This window comes from Erpetoichthys calabaricus, chromosome 4 (assembly GCF_900747795.2).
Source record: "Erpetoichthys calabaricus chromosome 4, fErpCal1.3, whole genome shotgun sequence".
Classification (NCBI taxonomy): domain Eukaryota; kingdom Metazoa; phylum Chordata; class Cladistia; order Polypteriformes; family Polypteridae; genus Erpetoichthys; species Erpetoichthys calabaricus.
In genome coordinates, this window is record NC_041397.2 from 310,504,138 (window position 1) to 310,529,084 (window position 24,947).

Sequence of the window (24,947 nt, forward strand, 5' to 3'; positions counted from 1 at the left end):
TACCCCCTGACCCGGAAGTGGTTCCTGCCCAACAGTCCACAGTTCCTTATTCCTTCCGGGTCAGGGTAAACAGTCCTTTCCTTCACCCCGGGAGCATGTTGTTTCTTCCCGTCACATGACCATAACGTACTCCCGGGTTATAGGGCACATACGAGCCCCCCTACAGCGACACCTGGCGGCCCCCAAGGTATCCAGCAGGGTTGTGTGTAGAAACTACATAGTCCATGAGGCCCTGCTGGACCTTGGGGCACGTCCATGCTGTCCGGAGAGTTCCTCCTGGAGGCCTGGGGGTGAGGGCCGGAGTAAGAAGCCGGCAATCCTCCACACTGGTAATCGTATACATAAAATAACAGATTCCGTTTTTATATAAGAGAGTCTAATTCAGATTGTTACTCCAAACAATGAGGATTAGGAATGGGTTTCTCATTTATATACCTGACCCCCGTGACCCTGTGTTATAGGGTATAGCGGGTTGGAGAATGACTAACTGATCTAGCAAGTCTGGTCTCTACAATTAGGGTCCAGTCCTTGCTACACACTATATGGTCAAAGGTTTCTGGATAGCTGACCATCACACCTATATGAGCCTGTTGGACATCCAATTACAAAACCATGGCAATTAATATGGAGTTCACCCCCCTTCCAGCAGCCTTGAGGAAAGTGGAAGCTGTGGCTCTTCAACCAAAAGAGCCCATTTGAAGTCAGGTATTTGTGACGGATGAGTGGGCCTGAATTTTATTTGGCTTTGACGTTCATCTGAAAGGTTTGTTCAGTAGGATTGAGGTCAGGGCTGCGTGGCAGTCACATGAGTTCCTCAGTGTCTTTATGGACCTGTCTCTGTACACTGGGCCAGGGGTCGCCAAGTTCGGTCCCCGGAGGACCACCATGGCTACAGGTTTTCATTCTAACCCTTTTTAATTGAGTGCCCTGTTTGTGTTGTGTAGTAAAATTGCGCTATATTGTGCCCGACTCGGCACAGGCTCACACTGAGGCACGTGAAAAAGCACAGAGACTTTTATTTTTCTTCACCTGTGGGGCACTTCTTCCCCGTGAACCCCACAGGCAATACACAGTCCCAAAGCACTCAAGACAAGACAGACACTCCTCTGGCACCACCACTTCTCCCGTCTAGCTTTGTCCTCCACCTCCCGACTCTGGCTCTCGAGTGGTGGCTGCTGGCCCCATTTATAATTCACCCGGAAGTGTTCCAGGTACTTGATTGGCTTGTTCCGGCTGCACTTCCAGGTGTGGTGCATACGTGGCCCACAGGGCCACAGGAGTCCCAGCTACAGCACCCCCTGGCGGTGCCTGCGGGACCCAACAGGGCTGCATCCAGCTCCAACTCCCATGGAGCCCTGCGGGAGCCTGAGGCACCTCTCCAACCCAGGGGGGCAGCCATCTAGTGTCCAGGGGGAGGTATTGCACCATCCAGAGCTGCTCCCCCTGAAGATACAGTGCAGGGGCGTCCCAACTGGGCATGGACACCAGCCGTGTGCCACAGCTGCTAATTAATTTCTTGTGAATTCATTATAATTGAATTGCTTTTTTAAGATTTGTTCCCCTGAATTTCTTCATCGCTCCTCTGAGTTGCTTCATTTCTTTCCTTAAATGGCACCCAAAAAGAAATGAAGTGTGACGTGAGTGAGCCAACAGAAGACCAACTAAGTCAGGGCCTCAAACTCTAACCAATTTCACTCCAACCAGGTGCTTAATGAGGCTCCAATTCTTATTGTTGATTAAACCTGTTCTTTAATTCTGTGGCTTGTTGCTGCTCTTGTGGTGCAATAGCAGACATTTCCCGAAAATTGTTGATTTTCTGTTTCTAAGAGCACACTGTTAAGATGTTTTGGGGACCTGAGTAGATCAACATTCCTAAGACTTTCATCTTTCTTTATTTTCAGATCTATATTACTAAACGACAGTTGTATAATTATATGCACGGACGCAGGACGCACCGAGGCGCATGCGCACAGCGCCTCAGCACCCCAGAGTCAAACCCAGCGGCTTCCCAGAGTCAGTAGGTGGCGCCCAAACAACACAACCTGTAAACTAAACTTGCTCTAATCCACTGTGCCAGCAGTCAGTGTGGCATATTTGAATCACATAACGGTAATTCAGTATTAAAAGTAAGTTGAATTATGATTCCTAACCGTAAACGACTTCCACCTAACGACACAGCCACAGAAAAACAAAAACGAGACCGCATGGATACAAACAATACACGAAGGCTCCTACAACGCGCTTCAGAAACACCAGAAGCAAAGAAGTCACGGCTCCAAAATGAAAGAGCTCAACTAACGGAAATACAAAAACGAGCCCGTATGGATAAAAGCAACGGATGAAGTCGCCCACAACGCGCTTCTGAAACAGCAGAGGCAAAGGAGTCACGGCTCCAAAATGAAGGAGCTCAACGAATAGAAATACAGAAATGAACCTGTATGGATACGACCTGTACACTAAACCTGAGGTAAAGCGTGCACGTCCGGTTGTACAATATATATGCTCAGATGCCTGAGACAACAGCCAAGCCGTACACACTACCACCGCTGCCCGAACGCGACCACCCACACCACCACATATACCACCTTCGTTTAATAATGTGCCCCTCCAAGCCTGGGTCCGCCGCCATCGTCACTTCAGCACGCGAATCCGCCGCCATCAGCAAATGACTTCTAGCTGACGACACAGCCATAGAATAACAAACACAAGACTGCATGGATAAAAACAATAAACGAAGACGCCTACAACGTGCTTCTGAAATACCAGAACCAGATGAGTCACAGATCCAGAATGAAACCGCTTCAGTACAAATATGTTTATTTAATTGAATGAAAAAATTTCCCAGGACGCACCCACCCTCCATGATATTTCATCCCTCCAAATATCAGAGGGAACAGAAAGTGATTGCCATTCTTGGATTTGCGATTCTTTCGAGAATCTTGGGTTTACTGGTATTGTATGATGGGCACCAGTTGTTTTGGCTCATTTTGTATCTCATTATTGTTTGGCTGCTAATTAAGGAAAAAGAAACAATTAAGGGGTCTGAGTCTTCAAGAGCAAATCAATTAAAATTAACTTAAAAGAAGTGAATTAGCAGCAAATAACAGGTCACTCCTTCTGAAAAGGGTTAGAATGAAAACCTGCAGCCACGGTGGTCCTGGAGTTGGCGACCCCTGCACTGGGTCACAGTCATGCTAAAACAGAAAAGAACCTTCCCCAGACTGTCTAAAATATATTTGTATGCTTCAGCATTAACAGTACCCTTCACTAGTAACAAGGGGCTGAGTCCAAACCCTGCTGTTATATCACTCCTCCAAAGAACTCTACAGTAGGCACTATGCAGTCCAGACGGTAACGTTCTCCTGGCATTTACCAAACCCAAATTCATCCATCAGACTGCCAGATAGGGAGGTGAGATCCATCACTCCGGAGTAAAAACATTTGCACCACTCCAGAGTCCAATGGCAGCGTGACTTACACCATTCCAGCGATCTTGTGCTTGGCCACGGAAGTTCCTGAGGCACAGTTCTTGTGCTGATGTTGCCTCCAGAGGCAGTTTGGAACGGTTTTGCAAATGATGCCACAGATTTAGGCCATTTTTATACGCTGTGCATTTTAAAACTTGGCAGTCCTGCTCTGCGAGTTTGAACTTGGCCACCATGAACTTGAACTTTTATTGTCGGGCAGCACAGTTGCTAGGAATTTCTCATGTTTTTTTCATGCATACACTAACAAGTTACATGGAATTAATCAACTCGATATACAACACATGACACCATCGCAACATTACAGGGGGTCCTCGGGTTACGACAATGTTCTGTTCCTACAACAGTAATGTAAAGCGGATTTTGGTGTAAGTCCGAAACATACAGATAGGTAAAGTCACTTACCTATCCTAACACATTTGCAAAACCATAATCTAGAACATAAAAACACAACTAAGCCACAGAAAAAGGAAAAGGACATAAATATGCTGTACTGTACTGTACACTGTACTGTAGTAACAGAAAAAATTAGTGTTAAAAAAAATCCTTACCTTTATTCCTTCTCACGTCTCAGTTTTTTAAGTTTTTATGGAAGTGAGCGTTGTAAACTCGAAACATCGTATGTCGAGACATTGTAACTCGAGGACTCCCTGTATATACAGAAAACAGAGATATACAGTGCATCCAGAAAGTATTCCCAGCGCATCACTTTTTCCACATTTTGTTATGTTACAGCCTTATTCCAAAATGGATTAAATTCATTTTTTTTCCTCAGAATTCTACACACAACACCCCATAATGACAACGTGAAAAAAGTTTACTTGAGATTTTTGCAAATTTATTAAAAATAAAAAAAACTGAGAAATCCCATGTCCATAAGTATTCACAGCCTTTGCCATGAAGCTCCAAATTGAGCTCAGGTGCCTCCTGTTTCCCCTGATCATCCTTGAGATGTTTCTGCAGCTTCATTGGAGTCCACCTGTGGTCAATTCAGTTGACTGGACATGATTTGGAAAGGCACACACCTGTCTATATAAGGTCCTACAGTTGACAGTTCATGTCAGAGCACAAACCAAGCATGAAGTCAAAGGAATTGTCTGTAGACCTCCGAGACAGGATTGTCTCGAGGCACAAATCTGGGGAAGGTTACAGAAAAAATTCTGCTGCTTTGAAGGTCCCAATGAGCACAGTGGCCTCCATCATCCGTAAGTGGAAGAAGTTCGAAACCACCAGGACTCTTCCTAGAGCTGGCCGGCCATCTAAACTGAGCGATCGGGCGAGAACGGCCTTAGTCAGGGAGGTGACCAAGAACCCAATGGTCACTCTGTCAGAGCACTAGAGGTCCTCTGTGGAGAGAGGAGAACCTTCCAGAAGGACAACCATCTCTGCAGCAATCCACCAATCAGGCCTGTATGGTAGAGTGGCCAGACGGAAGCCACTCCTTAGTAAAAGGCACATGGCAGCCCGCCTGGAGTTTGCCAAAAGGCACCTGAAAGACTCTCAGACCATGAGAAAGAAAATTCTCTGGTCTGATGAGACAAAGATTGAACTCTTTGGTGTGAATGCCAGGCGTCACGTTTGGAGGAAACCAGGCACCGCTCATCACCAGGCCAATACCATCCTTACAGTGAAGCATGGTGGTGGCAGCATCATGCTGTGGGGATGTTTTTCAGCGGCAGGGACTGGGAGACTAGTCAGGATAAAGGGAAAGATGACTGCAGCAATGTACAGAGACATCCTGGATGAAAACCTGCTCCAGAGCGCTCTTGACCTCAGACTGGGGCGACGGTTCATCTTTCAGCAGGACAACGACCCTAAGCACACAGCCAAGATATCAAAGGAGTGGCTTCAGGACAACTCTATGAATATCCTTGAGTGGCCCAGCCAGAGCCCAGACTTGAATCCGATTGAACATCTCTGGAGAGACCTTAAAATGGCTGTGCACCGATGCTTCTCATCCAACCTGATGGAATTTGAGAGGTGCTGCAAAGAGGAATGGGCGAAACTGGCCAAGGATAGGTGTGCCAAGCTTGTGGCATCATATTCAACAAGACTTGAGGCTGGAATTGCTGCCAAAGGTGCAGCGACAAAGTATTGAGCAAAGGCTGTGAATACTTATGGACATGGGATTTCTCAGTTATTTTATTTTTAATAAATTTGCAAAAACCTCAAGTAAACTTTTTTCACGTTGTCATTATGGGGTGTTGTGTGCAGAATTCTGAGGGAAAAAATGAATTTAATCCATTTGGAATAAGGCTGTAACATAACAAAATGTGGAAAAAGTGATGCGCTGTGAATACTTTCTGGATGCACTGTACATAATACAATATATTCAAGTAGAATCCCACTGTCACCTATTAACATATTGGGTAAGTTCTGCAGTACTGTATATAAAAGAAACATAATTTACATTGAATTGAGGGGAATAGAAATCAGGAAAAGACAACACTGAGCAATTATGGAGGAGCTGGGGATGAAAGACATACCCTCCTAGGGATCTGTTAGGCACAGAGAATGAAGGTCCTTGAAAGATGGAGGGCCGGCTCTGAGCGTCATGGTAGACACCAAAGGAGGTAGTTGGGACAAGAGCCAGAGGACGGGACTGTAGCTGCTGGCATCTCTGCAGGCTGTGAGAACACCTGGTAGGGTGAGCTGGGAGACGGAGAGCGGCAGACATGGTGGGCTGGGAGAGGGACACAGAGAGAGAAAAACAGAAGCCCAGTGGCTACACTGGTTAACATACTCAATTAATTAATTTATTTAGTTAGTTTATTGCTGGTTTTAACTTTCATGGAGTAGCACCTGTTTTTATGGAATTTTTGTAATGGATTTGTTTATTTGTATTAAGAAGATTATGCATTGCACTTTTTGAACATTTATTTTTCTTAAAATGAAAGCACAAAGCACTTTAATGCACTTCTGCTCGTTTGTGTTCTCATTGCTCGGCTCATTTTAGGCATGACTGTTGGCAGTCCTTGGTTCAAGAGAATACTTTAGCCATTACACCACACCAAGTGAACAGCACAGTTGTGCTTGAAAGTTTGTGAACCCTTTAGAATTTTCTAGATGTCTGCATAAATATGACCTAAAACATCATCAGATGTTCACTCAAGTCCTACAAGCAGATAAAGAGAAACCAGTTAAACAAATGAGACAAACATATTATACTTGGTCATTTATTTATTGAGGAAAATGATTGAATATTCCATATTGGTGAGTGGTAAAAGTATGTGAACCTTTGCTTTCAGTATCTGGTGTGACCCCCCCTTTGCAGCAATAACTGCAACTAAACGTTTCCGGTGACTGTTGATCAGTCCTGCACACTAGCTTGGAGGAATTTTCGTCCATTCCTCCGTCCAGAATAGCTTCAACTCTGGGATGTTGGTGGGTTTCCTCACATGAACTGCTCACTTCAGGTCCTTCCACAACATTTCGATTGGACTTTGACTTGGCCATTCCAGAACATTCACTTTATTCTTCTCTAACCATTCTTTGGTAGGACGACTTGTGTGCTTAGGGTCGTTGTCTTGCTGCATGACCCACCTTCTCTTGAGATTTAGTTCATGGACAGATATCCTGACATTTTCCTTTTGAATTCTCTGATATAATTCAGAATTCATTGTTCCATCAATGAAGGCAAGCCGTCCTGGCCCAGATGCAGCAAAACAGACCCAAACCCTGATACTACCACCACCACCATGTTTCACAGATGGGATAAGGTTCTTATGCTGGAATGCAGTGTTTTCCTTTCTCCAAACATAACACTTTTCATTTAAACCAAAAAGTTCTATTTTGGTCTCCTCCATCCACAAAACCTTCTTCCAGTAGCCTTCTGGTTTGTCCACGTGATCTTTAGCAAACTGCAGACGAGCAGCAATGTTTTTTTTGGAGAGCAGTGGCTTTCTCCTTGCAACCCTGCCATGCACACCATTGTTGTTGAGTGTTCTCCTGATGGTGGACTCATGAACATGAACATTAGCCAATGTGAGAGAGGCCTTCAGTTGCTTAGAAGTTACCCTGGAGTCCTTTGTGACCTCGCCGACTATTACACGCCTTGCTCTTGGAGTGATCTTTGTTGGTCGACCACTCCTGGGGAGGGTAACAATGCTCTTGAATTTCCTCCATTTGTACACAATCTGTCTGACTGTGGATTGGTGGAGTCCAAACTCATCAGAGATGGTTTTGTAATCTTTTCCAGCCTGATGAGCATCAACAATTCTCTTTGTGAGGTCCTCAGAAATCTCCTTTGTTCGTGCCATGATATACTTCCACAAACACGTGTTGTGAAGAGCAGACTTTGATAGATCAAGACTCAGGGTGCCCACGCACACCTGATTGTCATCACATTGATTGAAAACACCTGACTTGAATTTCACCTTCAAACTAACTGCTAGTCCTAGAGGTTCACATACTTTTGCCACTCACAAATATATAATATTCAATCATTTTCCTTTATTATACTTGGTCATTTATTTATTTTTTTGTTTCATTTGTTTACCTGGTTTCTCTTTATCTACTTTTAGGACTTGAGTGAAAATCTGATGATGTTTTGGGTCATATTTATGCAGAAATCTAGAAAATTCTAAAGGGTTCACAAACTTTCAAGCACAACTGTAAGTGCTATTATTGTGAAGTGGAAGCATCAAACAGCAACAAGAGCTCAGCCATGCTCCTTTTCACTATGTACACCAATTACTGCATTTCCTAGTGACCCATTTGTTAAATTCATGAAGTTTGCTGATGATACCACCCTGACTGGCCTGTTCACATATAGAGATGAGGTACCATATTGGAGGGAAATGGAACCAATAGCTAGTTGGTGCACCATCAAGCTTGAAGATCATCATCATCATCATAGGGTTGTCAGATAATCTTGAATCTGTTGAATCATCACAGAGGGATACGGACAGCACACAAAGCTTATGCAGATTTGTTGAAGATGAAATTTAATGTCAGTAAGTGTAAAGTGTTACACGTAGTAAGTAAAAATGTGAGGTTTGAATGCACAATGGTAGGTCTGAACATCGAAAGTACACCTTATGAGAAGGATTTAGGAGTTGTAGTGGACCCTTAAGCTCTCAACTCCCCGTCAATGTTCAGAAGTTATTAAGAAAGCTAACAGAATGTCAGGTTATATAGCGCCTTGATACGTGGAGTACAAGTCATAGGAGGTTCTGCTCAGGTCTTTATAACACACTGGTGAAGCCTCATCTGGAGTCCTGGGTGCAGTTTGGGTCTCCAGGCTACAAAAAGGACATAGCAGTGATAGAAAAGGTCCAGAGAAGAGCAACTAGGCTGATTCAGGGGATGAACAAAGAGGAATGACAGAAGGAGATGAAGAGGAGACCTGACTGAAGGGTTTAAAATGATGAAGGGAATCGGACCAGTGGGACGAGACGGTGACTTTAAAAAAAAGTTCAACAAGAACACGCAGACACAGTTGGAAACTTATGATGGGTAAATTTCGCACAAACACTAGGAAGTTTTTCTTTACACAGAGAACAATAGACACTTGGAGTAAGAGACCAAGTAGTGTGGTAGACAGGAGGACTTTAGGGACTTGCAAAACTCAACTTAGTTATTTCAGAGGAATTAAGTGGATAGAATCAAACATAACTCCGAGGACTAATGCGAATGGAACGGTGCCCTTCAGTTTTACATACATGTGTGAGTCACATGCAACCACACTCTTCAAATTTTTATCCATGTGTGACATCACCACAATCACATCTGGGGGCCAAGACCCAGATCCTTGGAAATTCTTCAAACTCCCCCGGTCTCCCCACTCTGCCGTAAAGCCCAGATTAATGGAGTATTGCAGTGGTTTGTTGTCATCCTTCTGGAAGTTTTTCTCGCTTCCAAACAGATTCTCTGGAGCTCAGCCACAATGGTCCTTGGTCACCTCCCTTTCTAAGATTTTTCTCCATCAGATTGCTCAGGCTGCCATCTCTATGAGGAGTTGTGGTTATTCCAAAACCTCTTCTATTTTAAGTATTCTGGTGGTCACTGTGCATCTTGTGCTGCTGCCTTCTGTGCTTTGACACAATCCTGTCTGTAAGCTCCACTGGCAACTCCTTCAACCTCTTGGCTTGGTTTTTGTTCAACTGTAGGACCTTCCATAAATCACTGAGTGACTTTAACTAAACAGTCCAGTTAATTGAATTGACTCCTAAAACATCTTAATAATGATCAGTAGAATGGCATGTACCTGAGCCAAATTTCGAGTAAAGGGTCCGAGTACTTGTGTCAAGTTGAAATTTACATTTTTTTATTTGTTATTATTTTGCAAAAATTCCTACATTTTTTTTCTTCATTCCATTTTGCCATTCTGGGCTATTGAGTAACAAAATACGAAGAAAATGGAGGCGTCTGAATTCATTGACTTGGTCTGTTAATGATCACTGTATATTGTAACAGGATGTGGAAGTGTATGGATCCTTAATTTATTTATTTTTTCTGGGCAGGTAGTCGACCACAAACTCTTTGGAAGCCGCTCAGAGTTCGACAGCACCATTGACCGAGTCCTTGAAGAATTCAAAATCGATTTCGTCTGCCTTGCTGGCTTCATGAGGATCCTTACTGGCGCCTTTGTCAAGAAGTGGAATGGTAAGGATGTGGAAAACTCCATGAAAGTGCAGATGGAGAGTCAGAATTACAGTTGTTGTAGGAAGTGAACATTTGTCTTGCATCTCTCAGTTGATATTGCGTGGTATAAAGCAGTTTCCCAACCTCGGTCCTGGGGGTACACTATGGCTGCAGGTTTTTGTTCTGACCAGCTTCTGTTTTTAATTGGACTCCTGGGCTAATTAAGTGATGCGTTATTTCCCAAGTTCTGTGTTTTTGGGAATAATATAGAAATTAGAAAACTAAGTTTGGTTAAAAAAATATATATATATATATATATATATATATATATATATATATATATACAGTGCATCCAGAAAGTATTCCCAGCACATCACTTTTTCCACATTTTGTTATGTTACAGCCTTATTCCAAAATGGATTAAATTCATTTTTTTCCTCAGAATTCTACACACAACACCCCATAATGACAACGTGAAAAAAGTTTACTTGAGGTGTTTGCAAATTTATTAAAAATAAAAAAACTGAGAAATCCCATGTCCATAAGTATTCACAGCCTTTGCTCAATACTTTGTCGATGCACCTTTGGCAGCAATTCCAGCCTCAAGTCTTGTTGAATATGATGCCACAAGCTTGGCACACCTATCCTTGGCCAGTTTCGCCCATTCCTCTTTGCAGCACCTCTCAAGCTCCATCAGGTTGGATGGGAAGCGTCGGTGCACAGCCATTTAAAGATCTCTCCAGAGATGTTCAATCGGATTCAAGTCTGGGCTCTGGCTGGGCCACTCAAGGACATTCACAGAGTTGTCCTGAAGCCACTCCTTTGATATCTTGGCTGTGTGCTTAGGGTCGTTGTCCTGCTGAAAGATGAACCGTCGCCCCAGTCTGAGGTCAAGAGCGCTCTGGAGCAGGTTTTCATCCAGGATGTCTCTGTACATTGCTGCAGTCATCTTTCCCTTTATCCTGACTAGTCTCCCAGTCCCACAGCATGATTCTGCCACCACCATGCTTCACTGTAAGGATGGTATTGGCCTGGTGATGAGCGGTGCCTGGTTTCCTCCAAACGTGACGCCTGGCATTCACACCAAAGAGTTCAATCTTTGTCTCATCAGACCAGAGAATTTTCTTTCTCATGGTCTGAGAGTCCTTCAGGTGCCTTTTGTCAAACTCCAGGTGGGCTGCCATGTGCCTTTTACTAAGGAGTGGCTTCCATCTGGCCACTCTACCATACAGGCCTGATTGGTGGATTGCTGCAGAGATGATTGTCCTTCTGGAAGGTTCTCCTCTCTCCAAAGAGGACCTCTGGAGCTCTGACAGAGTGACCATCAGGTTCTTGGTCACCTCCCTGACTAAGGCCCTTCTCCCCCGATCGCTCAGTTTAGATGGCCGGCCAGCTCTAGGAGGAGTCCTGGTGGTTTCGAACTTCTTCCACTTACGGATGATGGAGGCCACTGTGCTCATTGGGACCTTCAAAGTGGCAGAAATTTTTCTGTAACCTTCCCCAGATTTGTGCCTCGAGACAATCCTGTCTCAGAGGTCTACAGACAATTCCTTTGACTTCATGCTTGGTTTGTGCTCTGACATGAACTGTCAACTGTGGGACCTTCTATAGACAGGTGTGTGCCTTTCCAAATCATGTCCAGTCAACTGAATTTACCACAGGTGGACTCCAATGAAGCTGCAGAAACATCTCAAGGATGATCAGGGGAAACAGGAGGCACCTGAGCTCAATTTGGAGCTTCATGGCAAAGGCTGTGAATACTTATGTACATGTGCTTTCTCAATTTTTTTATTTTTAATAAATTTGCAAAAATCTCAAGTAAACTTTTTTCACGTTGTCATTATGGGGTGTTGTGTGTAGAATTCTGAGGAAAAAAATGAATTTAATCCATTTTGGAATAAGGCTGTAATGTAACAAAATGTGTAAAAAGTGATGCGCTGTGAATACTTTCCGGATGCACTGTATATGCAGATGACTTCCAGCTTTATTTTTCATTTAAACCTAACCAAGTTAATACTTTGGTCACACTGATTGATTGTCTGTCTCAGGTTAGCGACTGGCTCAGTAGTAATTACCTGCAGTTGAATTCAGGAGACTGATGTACTGATTGTTGCTCCTCCTGTTCTTCATTCTGTCAGTCATTGTCCAATCCGCAATATCCTAACACAGGGTCATGGGGGTCCGCTGGAGCCAATCCCTGCCAACACAGGGCACAAGGCAGGGTGCACACACACACACCAAGCACACACACTAGGGACCATTTAGGATCGCCGATGCACCTAATCTGCATGTCTTTGAACTGTGGGAGGAAACCAGACAAGGAGAGAACATGCAAACTCCACACAGGAAAGCAAACCCAGGTCTCCTTACTGCGAGCACTATAGTGACAAATACAGAATCTCATTACAACGAAATATTTTTTAGGTCCTCCGTCAATTTTGTTGTAACGGAATTTTACCTGTATTTGCTGTTCAGCACTCTGTGATCTTTTGTCAGTGAAGGGTGCTATATAAATAAACCACTACTACTACATGACCTGCATTGTGAGGGAGCGTCAGTTACTACGGCACTACAGCCATGTTGGCGCCATTACCCGAGGGTGATCCGGCTCATTGTTGACGACCAGGCCAAGGGGACACCCACATAACACCTGGCTGTGGCAGATGGGTGGGACCGAACCACGTGTCTGCCTGGGGAGATTTGTCATGTGTTGGGTGTTGTGTGCACGCACAATTTTAAAAAAGCTCCCTGAAAATGAAAGAGGCACAGTGTGCGCCAGATTACATTGGAGCATCACAAACCAATGATCACAATTTTTTTTTTTAACACATGATGAGTCCCTCTCGCTTAGGATATGGTGATAAACAGAACCAAGGACAACTTGCTAGCTATCACAGATACAATCAGTCCCTAAATCCATGTGGTGCAAAAGTCCATGTGGACCCTGGTGCTGTGAGACAGGAATGACAGCTCTGTGCTCTACGACTTTGCCTACAGTCATAAGAAAAGTTTGGGACCCCCTCTTAATTCTTTGGATGTTTGTTTCTCATTGGCTGAACTTCCTTTTCATATCTGACATGCCTTATGGAGACAGTAGTATTTCAGCAGTGACATTAAGTTTATTGGATTCACAGAAAATATCCAATATGCATCATAACCAAATTAGACAGGTGCATAAATGTGGGCACCCCAACAGAGATATGACATCAATACTTAGTTGAGCCTCCTTTTGTCCTCTAGACGCTGTCCTCCTATAGCCTTTGATGAGTGTCTGATTCTGGATGGAGGTATTGTTCACCATTCTTCATACCAAATCTCTCCAGTTCAGTTCAATTTGATGGACAGCCTGCTTCAAATCATCCCATAGATTGTCAATGATATTCAAGTCAGTGGACTGTGATGGCCATTCCAGAACATTGTACTTCTCCCTCTGCATGAATGCCTTTGTAGATTTTGAACTGTGTTTTGGGTCATTGTCTTGTTGGAATATCCAACCCCTGCGTAACTTCAACTTTGTGACTGATGCTTGAACATTATCCTGAAGAATTTGTTGATATTGGGTTGAATTCATCCGACCCTCGACTTTAACAAGGGCCCCAGTCCCTGAACTAGCCACATAGCCCCACAGCATGATGGAACCTCCACCAAATTTGACAGTAGGTAGCAGGGGTTTATCTTGGAATGCGGTGTTCTTCTTCTGCCATGCAAAGCGCTTTTTGTTCTGACCAAATAACTCAATTTTTATCTCATCAGTCCAAAGCACTTTGTTCCAAAATTAATCTGTCTTGTCTAAATGAGCATTGGCATACAACAAGCGCAAGTGCAAAAAGGGCTTCTTTCTCATCATCCTGCCATACAGATGTTCTTTGTGCAAATTGTGCTGAATTGTAGAACGATGTACAGATACACCATCTGCAGTAAGATGTTCTTGCAGGTCTTTGGAGGTGATCTGTGGGTTGTCTGTAACCATTCTCACAATCCTGCTCATATGCCGCTACTGTATTTTTCTTGGCCTGCCAGACCTGCTGGGTTTAACAGCAACTGTGCCTGTGGCCTTCCATTTCATGATTCCATTCCTTACAGTTACAGAAACTGACAGTTTAAACCTCTGAGATGGCTTTTTGTAGCCTTCCCCTAAACCAGGAGACTCAACAATCTTTGTTTTCAGATCTTTGGAGAGTTGCTTTGAGGATCCCATGCTGTCACTCTTCACAGGAGAGTCAAAGGGAAGGAAGCACAACTTGTAATTGAGCACCTTAAATACCTTTATATCTCATGATTGGACACACAGGTCTATGAAGTTCAAGGCTTAACGAGCTCATCAACCAATCAGCATTGAGCAGTGACAGGCATTCAAATCAGCACAATGACAAGGGGACCCACATTTGTGCACAGACAGTTTGTCACATTTGATTTAATTTCATACAACTAAATACTGCGTCACTAAAAATTTTTGTTCGGAAAACACCGCAGTACTCCTAGGAAATGAAAGACAGACCACTGTTATCTTTTATGTTGAAAGGAGAGTCAATTATTATGCAGGCTGAGAGGGTTTCCAAACTTTTTCATATGACTGTATATGCAAAATGTTAATCTGCCTTCAGCTCTTGTCACTTGACTTTACACTATGCGTGTGCTTGGTCTTTCTCTCACCAGTTATGTCAAGTCAATTTTATTTAAATGGCACACTGAAAACAGCAGACGTTGGCCAAAGCACTGCACACTAAATACACTAACCTCCCACTTTTTAAATACACCTTGCTAATGCCAGGTTGGACCCCCTTTTGCCTTCAGAACTGCCCTAATTCTTCATGGCAAGGTGATAGATACATTCCTCAGGGATTCTGGTCCATGTTGACATGATAGCATCACGCAGCATGCACGTCCATGATGTGAATCTCCTATTCCACCACATCCCAAAAGTGCTCTACTGGATTGAGATCTGGTGACTGTGGAGTCCAGTGAACTACTTGTCATGTTCGAGAAATCAGTTTGAGATGATCTCAGCTTTGTGACGTGGCAGGGTTATCCTGCTGAAAAGAGCCATCAGAAGATGGGTACACTGCGGTCATAAAGGGATGGACACAGTCAACAACAATACTCGAGTAGGCTGGAGAATGAGGAGGAGCGGACGGTGCGTGACAGTACACTCGAGGATTCTGCATTCTTGACTGCTGATCATATAAAGGTGCTGCGGATTCCTTTTAATGCCTTAAATTGAGAATTTCCCCTTAGGATTAATAAAGTATCTATCTATCTATCTATCTATCTATCTATCTATCTATCTATCTATCTATCTATCTATCTATTATATAGTGCCTTTCACATCTTTCTATCTATCTAAATGCACTTTTAAATGGCAATTCAAGTGACGTCCACATGGTGGTGCCAAAGATCTGTTTTTGAAACTCCGTTCCTGCATCTAAAGGGGGACGGGCAAGTGTTCAGTCGGAAAAAGTGAACTTAAAAAAGCCAAATGCGTTTGTTATGTTGATGACCTGTGGAGCCTGTTGATCCGATTGTGAAATGAAGTAAGCGTCCTCTTCTTATTTCTCTGTTACCTTCCTGCCTGCCTGCATTTATCAGCTCTTCTTGTCAATGTACTGCTCAGTTAAATGATCTTGTGTGTCATTATATCCTCAACATTTATTTCTTTGAGATGGCTGAGGCATTTAAATGGTGTTCAGTATTGTTTTAAATCTTAACCACTCTGAATTCTATTTTGCCGGTGCCCTTCACCGAGCTCCAGCGTTAAAAATAAAAATTAGGCACTTCTGCAAATTTTAGTTTGGGGTCTTACTGTGCCCATGCGCTGGACTGGCATTCTATCCAGCTCTATTCCAGGCCCCATCTGTGACGGGTAAGGGTAGGTTTAGGCTTTCTGGAACCCTGTAATGGACTAAGTGGCTTCTAAAAATGGCTGCATGTTCTGATCAAGTGCAAACTGTCAGACAAGAGTAACAGAGTGAATCGGCGACAAAATAACATTCAGAGCATCCTCCTGCCCTAGGTCTGAAAGTCAATGTGTTTACCAAGGCAGGCCTGTCTCTGATTTCATGAAGTCTGCCAGCCTCTCTGTTTATGGGAAAGTAGGCAATAAGGGAATAGGTGGCACACACTGCATGACAGTCTGTGGGGGAGTCTGCCAGCGTTCTGGAGGAATATTGTAAGAGGTTGTGTGTCACATCACTCAGCTTCTTGATATAGAGAGAGACCTGGATTTGTCCCTGGGGGAAATATTTGGCTTTTTACAAAAGTTCTTTAAATAAATAAATAAAATCTGGAGGACACTGAGAGATAGATAGATAGATATGAAAGGTGCTATATAATAGAGAGATAGGTCTGAAAGGCACTATATATTAGATGGATAGATATGAAAGGTGCTATATAAGACATGAAAGGAACTATATAATAGATATGTGAAAGGCACTTTATAATAGATAGGCATGAAAGGCACTATATAATAGGTAGCTATGAAAGGTGCTATATAAGAGATATAAAAGGCGCTATATAATAGAAAGGCACTATATAATAGATAGACATGAATGGCACTGTATAATAGATAGATATGAAAGGTGCTATATAGTAGATATGTGAAAGGCACGATATAATAGATATGAAAGGTGCTATATAATACCACCATAATAACACCACTGACAGACTGAGGAGATCGTTCCTCCCCCACACTATGTGACTCTTCAATTCCACCCGGGAGGTAAACGTTAACATTATTCAAAGTTATTGTCTGTTATACCTGCATTGTTATCACTCTTTAATTCAATATTGTTTTTTTATTAGTATGCTGCTTCTGGAGTATGTGAATTTCCCCTTGGGATTAATAAAGTATCTATCTATCTATTAGACATGAAAGGCACTTATAATAGATAGATATGTGAAAAGCACTATACTACATAATAGATAGACAGATATGAAAGGCACTATATGATAGATAGATATACAGTATACACACACATACCAGGATTATTGAAAAGGAATAAAATTTAAAAAGAATCTGACTTGACAGTCTCAGTGAGGCACTATACAGACATATTTCTTTTGGTATAAAGGAGCCCCCCAGTCACATTTCTTGGCACCTTTCTGCTGAGTGATTCATTGTCTGAAAGTCCTCAGTGTTGGTGTCAGAGAGAGGATGTGCAGCGTTGTTCCTAATGGCACTCAGTTTTGTTTTAATTCTCTCCTCCTCTACGGCCTTCAGGAAGTGCAGACTGAGCCCGCCCTTTTAATTAGCCTGCTGATTCGGTGGTCCTCTTTTGAAGTGATGTCACCAGCTCAGCAGACCACCCTGGCCATCATTGAGTTAGAGAAAGGATGTCATTTCCCACATTAAAGGATCACAGTCTCCTTAGGAAGAAGAGCCTGCTCTGCCCTTTCTTCCCCAGATCCTCTGTGTTCGGAGTCTGTCATTAATGTGGACCCCCAAGTACTTGTAGGAGTGGACCACCTCTACATCCACTCCTTGAATTGTGACTGGACAGAGAGCAGCAGTCACAGTTTTGCTGATGTGAAAGTGCAGACAGTGCTCAAAGTTCTCCCCCTGACTCCTCTCCCTTATCAGTCCCCTAAGTACAGAATCATCTGAGATTTTCTCCAAGTGACCTGACCTGCTGTTCTACAGTCTAAGGTGTACAGAGTGAAGTGTAAAGGTGACAGGACTGGTCCTTGTGTTGCTCACAAAGTCCTTGAGTCTCACAGATGGTGGTCTGCCTGACAGATGGTCCATCATCAGGACACCACAGCCTCATCCACCTCCACATCTCTGAGTTTACCCCTTAACATGGATGCCTGGGTGGTATTGATTATTGGAAATAAACCAAACCCGCAAGCAAACTATGACACATAGCGCAAAGAGAGAAGTCGCAAAATAAACCGTAATGTTCAAGCAAATTCTAGAAAAAAAAAAAAGCCCGATCCAAATCCATTAAGTAGTTCTCTCATTCGCTAGCTAAGTGGTGGTATAGTACACACCCCCGAGGCTGGCCCCGCCCCCTTCCCCTCGGCCCGCTGTGTGTCCCTTGGATTTGTGTAAATAGTTCGCTTGCGGTACCAATTTATGATATGTAGTGCAATGAGAGAAGTCACAAAATTGACCGGAATGTTCAAGCAAATTCTAGAAGAAAAAAAAAAAAAAACAGATCTAAATCCATTAAGTAGTTCACTCGTGAAAAGCGGACAGTCAGACAGACGTTGGATTTTATATAGATATATAGATAAGGTGCTGAAGAAGTCAGAGAGATAACCAATTAGAGACGAGAGGTGATTAGGAGGCCAGAAGGATCAGGCCATGGATGACAGTTTATCCTGGACATTGTAATAGCCCCCCCCCCCCCCCTTTACAAAGAGTCGAGACCTTGATTTATCATCTCATCGGAAGGACGACATCATTTTTACAGCACTGGGACATTAGGATCCACACACAGAGCACAGGGAAAGCCCTCCCAATGGCCTCACCATCACTTCTGTCAACAGCAGCCCAGGCTTTTCCCAGATGGTCTCCCATCCAAGTCCTGGCCGGGCTCAAACAAGCTTAGCTACAGGTTCAGCTGGGTGACGTATTCTGAAGTGCAGGTGGGATGGCTGCTGACAGGTGATCCAGAGAAACATGGATTCCTGTCTGGACAGAAGTTAAATTTCAGACATCTCCTACATTGATTTGGCATCCCTGGGTGGGCATATTACCGATTTTTTTTGAGTACCATCAAATAACCAATCCTCCTTCTCCCACCATACTGAATTTAGCTACAGCTCTGTGATGGCCACTCCAATTCTTTCATCTTGTTGCTTTTAAGCCATTTTGTTACAGCCACAGAGGTATGCTTTCCTGCTTTAAGGCAAATTTAACACCAAGTGTAGGTGGGCTTCATGTGGCCCGGAAAGGCGTTTTGTAAATTTGTGCGCTGTGGGATGGTCTGAAAGTCTTCTGATCTGCTGTGTTTTTTGTAATTTTACAGGAAGGATTCTGAACATTCACCCCTCCCTGTTGCCATCATTTAAGGGGGTCCACGCACACCGCCAGGTTCTGCAGGCCGGAGTCCGAGTAACAGGCTGTACAGTCCATTTTGTAGCCGTAAGTAGAGCAGGGGATTGGGGCGGGGAGTGTGCCTAGGGTAAAAAAAATACAACCAAAATGGCGCATCAAGCCAATTCAGAATTAAAGTTAATTAAAATTATTAACAAATAGATAGATAGATATGAAAGACACTATATAACAAATAGATAGATATGAAAGGCGATATATAACAGATGTATAGTGCCTTTCATATCTATCTATTTGTTATATAGTGCCTTTCATATCTATCTATCTAACAAATAGATAGATAGATATGAAAGGCACTATATAACAGATAGATAGAGATAGATATGAAAGGCACTATATATCTGTTATATAGTGCCTTTCATATCTATCTATATATCATACAGTGCCTTTCACTCTATCTATCTATCTATCTATCTATTATATAGTGCCTTTCTATCTATCTTTTATTTACTACTAAAGCAATACATTTTGGGGCTTCATTTTAGTTCTCTTGCCTGTTACCATTCAGAACCTTTAATTGCCTATTTTAGATTTTAACAGCTGCATGTAAGTTTTCATTTTTGCCTGTACTCTTAATCATCCATCCATCCATCCATCATCCAACCCGCTATATCCTAACACAGGGTCACAGGGGTCTGCTGGAGCCAATCCCGGCCAACACAGGGTGAAAGGCAGGAACGAATCCCCGGGAAGGGTGCCAGCCCACCACAGTTTTCTTAATCAGACATTAATTAGTTAATAATGCGATGCAGAGAACCAATAAACCAGCAGCCCTCCAGCTAACGTGCTTACCATGAAGTATCTTTGATAAAAAATGTTTAGAAGTGAATGAGGGGGGAATTGGAAGGACCGTTAAGTTGACATCTATTCTGGTCCACAAAACACTTGGATGATGTTCTCCCAGAAGGAAACTCTACAGTGCAATTCAAATTTCTCTTGGATGAATGCAAGCATTAAGAAGCCAAACAGTTCAATACCAAGTATCATTATCAGCATGGTCTGCTTTCTAATTAGTTCTAATTAATTATTAGAAACTAGTTGGAATAAAAACCTGCAGCCACTGCGGCCCTCCAGGACTGTGATTGAGGACCCCCTGGTCTAATCGTTTTCCTAATCAGTGACCAGTTTTCTCTGCTAATGAACTCCTTTTCCCTTCATTTTAATGGCCCTGTTAGTAAGGATTCAGCCCTCTGAATTGATTCTTTTCTTCACTAAATGGCAGCCACACAGAAATGAGATGTGAAACGAGCCAACAGAGGACCAGCTAAATCAGAGCTTCAAATTCCAACCAGGTTCTTAATGAGAATCCAATTCTTGTTGTTAATTAACTGTTAATTAAGTTATTTCTGAGTAGACTATTGTTGTGCATTAGAATCTCCGGAGATCAGCAGTTATAGAAATGCTCAAACCAGCCCAAGAATCACGCTACGGTCGACATCACTGATATCACATCTGGTGTGAACGTTAACTGAAACTCCTGACCTGCTTCTGCAGGATTTAATGCATTGTGCCGCTGCCGTGTGATTGGCTGATTAGAGGATGACAAGGGGGTGAGCAGCTGATTCCTACGGATTTGGGTGGATTTAAGGAGCCGTCTTTCATTTAGCACAGGCGTGTCCAACTCCGGTGGTCCTGGAGGGCCGCAGTGGCTGCAGCTTTTCATCCTAACCCTTTTCATAATCGGTGATCAGTTTTCACTGCTAATGAACTCCTTTGCCCTTCACGTTAATGGCCCCGTTTGTTAGGATTCAGGCCTCTGAATTGATTCTTTTCAGAAGAAACGGAAATGAGACGTGAAATGCGAGGCAGAAATGACCAGCTAAATTGGGGCTTCAAACTCCAACCATTTTCTTAATGAGAAGCTGATTCTTGCTGTTAATTTAACCCGTTATTTAACTCCATGGCTTGTTGCTGCTCTCATTCTGCCACAGAAGACATTTCCAAAACTGTTGACTTTCGGTGTTTTGTAAGAACACCGACAGAATGTGTTGGCGACCTGGGAGATGAACCTTTCCGAGACCTTCACCTTTCTTTATTTTCAGATATTGTGTGGTGAGCGCAGGTTAGCTGGTCATGTGGTGGCTTGTTAAGTGTGTCTCATTATTGTTAGGCTGCTAATTAAGGAGAAAGAAATAACTAAGGCAGGGGTTGCCAACTCCGGTCCTGGAGGATCACCGTGGGTGCAGGTTTTCATTCTAACCCTTTTCAGAATGAGTCGCCTGTTTTTTGCTGCTAATTAACGTCTTTTGAACTCATTTCAATTGACTTGTTCTTGAAGACCCAGACCCCTGAATTGTTTCTTTTTTTTTTTCCTTAATTAGCAGCCAAACAATAATGAGATACAAAATGAGCCAAAATAACTGGTGTCCATCCACCATACAATATCTGAAAATGAAGAACGATGAAGGTATCGGGAATGGCGATCTGCTCAGGTCCCCAAAACATTTTAACAGAGCTCTTAGTAAAGAGAAAATCAACAATTTTAGAAATGTCTGCTATAGCAACACAAGAGCAGCAACAAGTCATGGAATTAAAGAACGAGTTTAATCAACGACAAGACTCGGCACCCCATTAAGCAACTGCTTGGAGTTTGAGGCCCGGACTTAGCTGGTCTTCTGTTGGCTCCCTTGACATTTCCGATTCCTTACCCAGCTGGCAGCCACACTACCAGGACCTGTGGCCTGGATGAATTACTGAGAAACTAACTTATACCAAGCCGTACCTCTGATAACACTATGTAACAAATTTTTATTTTTATTTTGTTCTTGGGTACAAAGTGTGTTTTCCTAACCCGTTATGCCTAAAAAAAAAATAGAAAATAGCTGTTGTTCCACAAAAACTTTGCTTTTGTGATCAGGACAATGATATTTTGAAATTTCTCTGTTTTCGAGAAAATTCTCGATTCGCATTCAATACTGAGTAGTCTTCTAGAATATTCTTGAACTGTTAGAATTGTCCAGAAGTTTCTAGAATTTTCCAGAATTATCTAGAACTTTCTAGAACGTTCTCGGACAGTCCAATAGCAGTCATACACGTATAGAAGCACAGGTGACTCGAACCAACAATTCGGTTTATGTTATATTTTTGATTTGATTTAGATGGCATCAAGAGGTTGCTTGCACCCAGCAGATGCATTTTGCTACGTCTGTGGACAATTTATAAAGACAAGAGCGAGAAAGTATACCGTGAAAGCATCTAGTAAGATGTGTGAGGCCTACAAGGCATACTTCGGCATGCCTGTCGGGGATCAAGACAAGCCCTGGGCACCTCATTTCACATGCGAATATTGCAAGAAAACTCTTGAAGGTTGGTACAGGGGAGAAAAGAGAGCCATGAAGTTTGCTATCCAGCGAATTTGACGGCAACCGACTGACCACTCAAGCAACTGCTACTTCTGCATGGTGGATCTTACCAAACGTCGCACTGGCAAGAATGCGCCTCAAATCGTTTATCCAGACATTCCTTCTTCCATTGCCCCAGTACCACACTGCCCCGAGCTGCCCGTTCCCACTCCTCCAAAGAGGGATCAGCCATCTTCAGGAGACAGCAGCAAATCAGACAGCGAGGAAGATATTGCAGATATCCTTGACGCTCATCTTGACAAATTCAAGGAGAACATGGGAGCTTACTCAGAGGAGCAAGGCGAGCGGTTTCATCAGCATATACTGGACTTTGAACGTCGTTACCAAGGACAGTATAATGAAAATATGATGGGGGACTACATTTGGGGGCTTCTTCGAGAAAGTGATTTGCAGTACAGTCGCAAATCTAGAACACCTACTCATTTCTGAACCTTTTTGAGTGGTTTTGACTGTCTTTGTCTATTTACCATGCAAGTGTTGTTCTTTATCAGACCGCATGAACGAAAAGATAAAAATTCCCTTGTTTTGTCACTATAAATACGAAATTTTCTGGGCTGTGGTCATAAAATCAAAGTTTGTGCTGAATGTAGTCGTTTTTCCATAGGCTTTAGACATAAGCAGTTGAAATATAACTCTTGGAAGCCAGGAACAAAAATTGTGTTACATAGTGTAATTAATATTTTCCCCTCAATCGATGGTTAAACACAAGTGAACAAAAGCAGATATATAAAATAAGTGTATAAACCTATTAAATGAAGCACATTGACAAAAACAATCATACAAATGCCCGACATAAAATATATCTCTATATACATACTAGACATTAAGCCCGTTACAATAACGGGCGCTAGAACAGTAGTCCATAAACATTAGTAGGAACAGTCCATATTAAATGACAAGGGTCCTTGACCTCATTATATTTTTTCCGTAAAATGCCTGTAATTTTCTCTGACAGTAATACTGGTTTTGCTGTCCGTAATATGCGTTTTTAGAAAACATGCAATCTCGTATCACCTATATGCTGATGACTGCCAAATGTATTTCTCCCTCAAGTCAACTGACTCCACTAAACCTCTTCTCAACTGCTTATCTGACATTAAGGACTGGCTGGCTGTAAACTTCCTTCACCTGAACGATTCAAAAACCGAGGTCATTGTCCTGACCGCAAACAGACCCTACCCCTTGGCCTCGACTTTCTTCCCATTCCAGTAACTTCGTCTGTTTCCAATCTTGGAATCAAAATGGATATGGTCCTGAAAATGGATGCTCAAGTCAACAGCACAGTAAAATCCTGCTTTTTCCATCTCAGGTGAATTGCCAAACTCAAACCAATTCTGCCTTACCACCTCCTGGAATCGGTAATCCATGCATTCATTACGTCCCGGCTCGACTATTCTAATTCCTGCCTATATGGTATTAGTAAAGCCACTCTTTCTAGACTCCAATTGGTTCAAAATGCGGCTGCAAGGCTTTTAACTGGAAGCAGCAGAAGCCAACACATTACACCGATTTTAAAAACCCTACACTGGCTGCCGGTTAGCTTCAGAATTGATTTTAAGATACTCCTCTTAACCTATAAGGCACTAAATGGTCTAGCCCCTGCCTACTTGAGTGTCTTGCTCCATCGTCACAATCCCCCTCGTGTTCTTAGATCCGCAGATCAGATGCTCCTAACCGTTCCCAAGGCACGTTTTAAAGTTCGTGGTGAAAGGGCTTTTTCTGTCTGTGCACCCAAGCTCTGGAACTCCTTACCTTTAGTGGTTAGGCAAGCCGCTTCAGTCGCCACATTCAAATCACACCTAAAAACGCACTTCTTCACATTGGCTTTTAATTCTTAACCTGTCTTATTTCCACTTGCTTTTTGCTATTTCTCTGTTTTATTGGGTCCCCTGACCTGTTTTTAGTGTCTCTGTTTTAATTCTCTCTTAATGTTTGTTTTTAATATTTTGCTTTTAGTCTTGCTTGTTTTAACTGTACAGCGCTTCGGTCAGTTGTAATGCTGTGTTTTTAAGCGCTTAACAAATAAAAATGGTATGGTATGGTATGGTTTAATTTTCTGTCCCAACAGTGGGCAATCAGCAGATTCTCCCCAGCAACTGATTTAATGTGTGCGTACTTTTAAAAGTCATCATATTGTAATATCATGAAAATTTGTATATTTAGGAAAACCCCTTCAACGACCGACACTTTACACTTTATTGGGCCCAGCTTCTTAATCGCAAGTCTGACATCCTCAGAGTGAACACTTGCACAACAACAAGCACTAATCCCACCTCTTTGGGGAAGCTGGTCTCCGCGTTTCAGTACCCGATTGGATTTTTCATGTTTTATGTTTTAAGTCTTACCTCATTTGCCAAAATCCGATTGGATCAGCCACACGATATTTTATAGGTCCCGTCCTCTCTGTCTTGTGTGACGCGTCAGGCGGCCTTTGAAGTATCGCACCGTGCCCCGTGCATG

At 42.9% G+C, this 24,947-nt stretch overlaps 2 protein-coding genes across 2 annotated transcripts in view; both read left to right on the forward strand.

Annotated features, from left to right (window-relative positions):
• dnajc28 (DnaJ (Hsp40) homolog, subfamily C, member 28) overlaps positions 1–24,947 on the forward strand; it is a 1,235,492-nt gene that overhangs the window by 962,759 nt on the left and 247,786 nt on the right. The gene's annotated exons all lie outside the window — the stretch shown is intronic.
• gart (phosphoribosylglycinamide formyltransferase) overlaps positions 1–24,947 on the forward strand; it is a 156,723-nt gene that overhangs the window by 127,005 nt on the left and 4,771 nt on the right. The window contains exons 20-21 of the mRNA XM_028790419.2: positions 9,950–10,091; positions 19,040–19,155. Of these exons, the coding sequence (XP_028646252.1) occupies positions 9,950–10,091; positions 19,040–19,155 (258 nt within the window). The remainder of the gene's footprint in view (positions 1–9,949; positions 10,092–19,039; positions 19,156–24,947) is intronic.